General features: G+C 37.2%; 1 protein-coding gene across 1 annotated transcript; it reads right to left on the bottom strand.

Annotated features, from left to right (window-relative positions):
• Positions 1–1,166: 1,166 nt before the first annotated feature.
• On the bottom strand, positions 1,167–4,729 carry LOC112181376 (ATP-dependent (S)-NAD(P)H-hydrate dehydratase). Its single transcript, XM_024319750.2, has 11 exons — positions 4,516–4,729; positions 4,311–4,387; positions 4,010–4,119; positions 3,797–3,911; positions 3,623–3,685; positions 3,330–3,493; positions 2,774–2,835; positions 2,142–2,211; positions 1,727–1,786; positions 1,509–1,637; positions 1,167–1,427 (listed from the first exon to the last, which is right to left on the bottom strand). Exons 1-11 carry the CDS (start codon positions 4,727–4,729, stop codon positions 1,400–1,402), a joined length of 1,092 nt encoding a protein of 363 aa, XP_024175518.1. The 3' UTR covers positions 1,167–1,399.
• Between the last annotated feature and the right edge of the window lie 901 nt (positions 4,730–5,630).

Below are 5,630 nucleotides of genomic sequence, written 5' to 3'. Positions count from 1 at the left end.
TTGGTTACGTTATTTAATTCAAGACTTGGGGATTTTACACCAGGAAACGGCATTGCTCTATTGTGACAACAAGGCTGCTTTACATATAGCAGCAAATCCAGTGTTTCATGAACGTACAAGGCATATAGAAATGGATTGTCACTATATTAGGGATAAAATCCAAGATGGTTCAGTGGAGACACGGTTTGTGAGTTCTGGAAATCAACTGGCTGATGTTCTGACTAAAGCTCTTGGCAAGGAGGACTTCGAGCTTATGATTCGCAAGTTGGGTGTGCAGGATGGAGAACTTGGGGGGGAGTGTTGGAAAGTAGAGCAAAATTAGCTTGAGTATAGCTGTTAACATTTAACACATTCACTCTAAATCATCACATTGATTCTATGTTATTATGCATTAATAGGGCTAGAATAGTTTTCCTTTTTGTATCCTAGAATCAAGCTGAATTCTTGTATATATGTTATGCTGATCAATAGAGCAATATATCTCCTACAAATCAGTCTTTGTTGTTTTACAGATTTCGGTGTTGGTAGCAAATTAGAGAATGAGAGATCAAGAACTGAAGTTTGGGGCTAAAGGATTTTAAGATTCTCTGCGGACAAGTCTAATAGTATGTAACTATGTATAGACTTGTATATAAAGAAGTTTCCGTTCAATCGGACACAAATAATGTGAAACCTTAGAGAAGCTTGTACGTATATCAAACTGTATATACTTCGTAGTGTGTGACAAATCCGAGGGTAGTCACCAACCGCCCTAGTTACTCAAAGTGCTAAATCAAGTTGTTCTGGAAATGTGTGGTTTGGTCATTTAGTGCAACGGGCTTGTTATTACTTAATGCAGCATGAAAAGTTTCTGTAAAGGTCTGGTTTTGAATTTTGGATGGTTTCACCTTCTACATAAATCACAGGTTTGAATTTGATACCATCCTTTCTGCTTAAATTTGCTACTTGTTCATCATTTCACTTGCGAAATGACAAATTGGTAGGAAATCGAGCACGCTGCAGGGCTTTTCTTGTTTTAGTCAAATCTGTTAAAACCTGTGGATTACTTGAGCAGTTTCACTATTAGAAGATATACTATATCACAGAAATCTGTATACTAGTTGATATACATGCTTCATGATCATGATAACAGAGGCTTATGGCTAACATCATTTCCTACGCAGAGATTTAGAGGCCAATGAAATATTCATCCTGATAATGTCATAATAAGCAAAACAGTCTATATACAAGAGAAGTTGTTTTCACCAAAAACGAGAAAAAGAGGGGAAAAAAAAAGTTTTAAGTTTGGAAAGGGTTTGAAGGAAACCAAGGAAATGTGATTCTGGTCAACCAAAGCGAGTGAAATTGAGGGTCTCTGAATGTCAGTACATGCAACTCTATCAGCAGAAGATTAACAGCGTCAGGGAACCGGACAAATATCCTGCAAACTGCACAAGAGAGAAGAATCTCCAACTTAACTCTAAATTCGTATATCAAGATTACTCTGTTTTATGGGCAGCAGCCTTTACCTTCTTCCCAAGCATTCTATGATGTCAGTAGTAAGAGTTGACCTTTTCTTATTCTCAAAAGCGAGGGATGCAGCCTTCCTCATTAAAGTGGAGCCAGCAATGCAACCCAACATTGTGGGGTTTCGGGAACTGCAAATACACAAATTGGCACAAGTAGTTGTCAAACATGGGGTAAAACTACAAGGAACCAAAAGTTTAACATGTTTAGACCGTGTAACCTGATACTCAGATTCTCATCTGTGACAATTTGACGGGCCCATGAAAGAAATATAGCAACGCTGGAGCAACAAAAACATGTTAGATTCAAATATAAAGTATCAGTCAATGCAACAGAATATAGAATTCAGTAAGTTCTCAAGATCTGAGTTTTAAAGACTAATCATCAATTGGTGACAATCACTTCAGCACACATGTACATGAATTTTAAAAAGGTAACCGGGACTAGGAGACATAGTGAATTTTGCAGTATTCCATCTCTCTGTCACCCATACGTACACATGCGCATGGATGTTTGGGTAATGCATTCTTGGAGAGAAACAATTGAAGGATTGTAGATAGAACTTCAGTTACCAGTTAACACATACAAAAAGAAGCCATTCACAAAAAAAAAGTCTGAAACTCGGAAACAAAAACTTGCCTTCCAAAAGTATATCTCCCTGTCCACCACATCTTCGAGGAGAACCATATATGCTCACTGATTCAACTGAATAAAGAATAAAATCTTAGAACTAAGCATTTCAGGCTTCCTTATTTGAGAACACAATAGGGATTTCCAAGATCAAGAGGAGGCAAAAAGCCTTGAATTTAGTTAACAGTGTGTCAAAAACAGAAACCAAGTGACTTCCAGAACTTGTAGATCAGATAATTGAAACCTTTTTGTGTGAAAACTACAAGTATAATATGGCTCTCAGGATCTTTGACAGGTCATCTTTGCTTCGTTTCACTTGATTGACACAAATTGACAGTGTCTTGAATTGGGAGAAATCATATTATAAATGAAAAGGTTTAGATCATGCATTTGGTTTAAAAGCTGAACATTAGTCCCCAAGATTAGAATGCAATAACTCATGGTCCAAAGAGTTGACAAGGTGTGACACAGGAAATGACTCCCACTAGCATAAATTTGTAAGATGCTTACCTACATTTTCAAAGGAGATGTGGTCACATATGCAAAAATATGTTTCAGGAACAGTAATGTTATTAAAGCAAAAGGCTTCACGAAGTACCTAAACAGCACAAAACATATAGGCATATTTGTTACGCACCTGTCTCACCATCACTAATGAGGTCAGCTTTTCCTTTCCTAAGTATAGTGACACCACCAATCCTGACAGATACAGGTTCAACAGTTAAATAAGTACCATAAGATTATTATTATTATTATGAAATAAAAGCATACAAATGCAACAAACAAACTACATCTATTTTGGAGTATAGGACAAAATACATCATAAAGCATTAGCCTTAAGTGTGAAGTGTATTTCACAAAATCATTAAGAAGGATTGCTCATGCATGGTATTCAACAAAGCTTCATCCAATTCTCAATCTGAACAATCACCAAGATGGTTGACGACCCTAAAAATGCCAGTCCAACAGTACTGTATGTAAGAATGCTAATACACATACATATTGCATAAGTGCATGTATGAGAATTTAAAACTGTTTTTGAAACTTAGTGGAGGTGCTAGAGAATTATAAAACACCATTAGTGCCTTATCAACCAAATATATTCCAATAATGTAACTGAATTATATAATACAATACAAACAGTTGTCAACTGCTAAAACACAATACAAAAGAATCTTGAAATAGATATTTACCTTTTTGCAAGAGATAGTAATTGCTCACGTGCATCTTCATCATTTACTTCACAACTCAAAACTTTTTGTACAAGTCGCTTGTATTCATTTACATTTGGAGTCAGGACAGCCAAGTGATATCCACTTACAAGATCAAGCCAGTTTGTAATAAGAAAGAGTCCATCCTGGCAAATTTGATGCTGACATTAACCGACAGTTTCATAGCAAGAACATGTGTGGTGAAACTAAGAAAAGAAAACACAATCATTTATTGCAGGATCTCAAGTATGATAAAGGCACCTGTGATTACATACCCCATCTATGACAATTGGAACATTGGACTGTCTTGCATGCTTTATGATTTTGCTAACACAATCCTGGATTACAATGACATAGTTAGAAATGAATATGGTGTACATTATGTGCATGATTAAACACTAAAGTAGCCTACAACAGCTCCTCAAGTAATTAAATCAACAGAAGCTAACCAGAAGAAATGGGTCCCTTCCAAGGCCCGGACCAATTACAAGACAATCAAATCTTTCCATCCACTTATCAACTTCACCAAGAACGTTTTCTAAGATAAAGCTCTTGTCCTCATCCCTGAAAATCGGCTTACAAAAATTAGCAGCTCACTAGATGATAAGGACTTATATTTTGATTGTTACAGGCATATGAATTTGTATTGAAAACTAAATCACCTAACACTGTATGACTCTTCTAAAATTGGGTGTACGATCAACTCAGGACTGTAGCTTTTTATAACCGAAGCAGCATCTCTTGTACAGAAAACATGGGACAGATCCGCACCCTGAGATGAAAAGGATATGCTTTCGTTTATCAAACTTACCAAGTGAAGAAAATACTTATTGTTCCTTTCAAAAAAAAAAAAAAAAATATATATATATATATACTTATTGTTTACCATTTCAGTCTATTAGCAACATTTTTGATTGAATCTGGCTAATATTTAGAAATGAAAAATAACAGCATGGCACTTACAATTTTTAATGCTGAGATAGCAGCAAAATATGGAGCACCAGTGTACTCACGGCACCCACCAATAACAGCTATATTTCCTGACCAGAACAGAGAGGAAATATTAGCAGATTTGCTCCTTTCTTCAGTACAAACCCATAAGAGAGATTTGCTCCTTTCTTCAGTACAAACACATAAGAGACATCATTAGCAGATTGAGAGAGCTTACCAGCCTGACCCTTGTGCCTATTTGGATCAAGGGTCGGTGTGATTGCTCTCAGAACATTCTCAGCATCAGCCTCCAAAGAAAAAGAAGCTGCTCCACTACTGAATCTAACTCCTTGCATTGGTTTCTGATTAGTGTTAATGTTATGATCACTGTAACCTCCAAGACACCTTATCACCAACTGTTGCCTTCTCAACACAGCTGAAGAAGCCAGCATACCAATACAAATACAAATACGCTGGGAGGTGAGCCTCCCACTCGACTAATGGCTAATCATGATCGGGGGTGTGTGCGGGCGCTAGGCCAGCCTAGGCGGGTGCTTAAGCGTCTAGGCGGCTGGGCGGAATATCAAGCCGGTGAATATAGGTGGGTTTGGGCGTTTTTGTCAGAGGTTCTACAAGACGTTTCTTCTCCTCTTCCACTTCGAAGCAAATGAACTTGAGAAAAAGGACAGAGAAAAAGAGGAACTGAACTTGAGTCCGTTGATAAAAGAAAAAGAAAGACAGACATGGGTTTTTTTATCTTCTGATACACCTTTTTGAGTTTGTAACCAACTGTTCTACGGTGACTTACCAAAATCACCCACCAATCAACTACATAGGATTAAATGAAATAGAAATTCTAGTAAAGAGAAACTCTTTTAAGTCTTTATATATATATATATATATATATGATATAAAAATAAAAATAAATTAACAAATAAGAACCGCCTAGAGATAAGAACTCACAGAGATATCGTTAACTTGTCTGCTACTTTGTCTTTGAGTTCATCTCTTGGGAGGCTAACTTCGTGGCTGATGCGATGGCGAATCAAGGTCACCATTTGAAGACTCCTGCTACTTGGAAAGGAAAGCTCCCCCTTTCAGCCCTTTATGCTTTCAACTTTGATTTTTTAGTTTTAGTTGTCCTAGGAGCTTCCGGTTGTAATTTTTTGTTTTACTCCTCAAAAAAAAAAGAATAAAAAAACAAAGGGAACCCACGGAGATTGTCCCGCATTTGGCATTGCTGGCTGCAGGGGCGGGTTATATTTAGAAAAGTGAAAGTGCGGGGGACGTTAAAATGCCTCATTTATTGCAGGGTCGCGTGCGAGGGTCCCCATACCCCATTAAGGTATTCAT

This window comes from Rosa chinensis, unplaced genomic scaffold (assembly GCF_002994745.2).
Source record: "Rosa chinensis cultivar Old Blush unplaced genomic scaffold, RchiOBHm-V2 RchiOBHmChr0c32, whole genome shotgun sequence".
In the NCBI taxonomy this organism is placed as follows: domain Eukaryota; kingdom Viridiplantae; phylum Streptophyta; class Magnoliopsida; order Rosales; family Rosaceae; genus Rosa; species Rosa chinensis.
The sequence above is the reverse complement of the archived record's forward strand: the minus strand, read 5'-3'. Positions and strand labels throughout refer to the sequence as shown.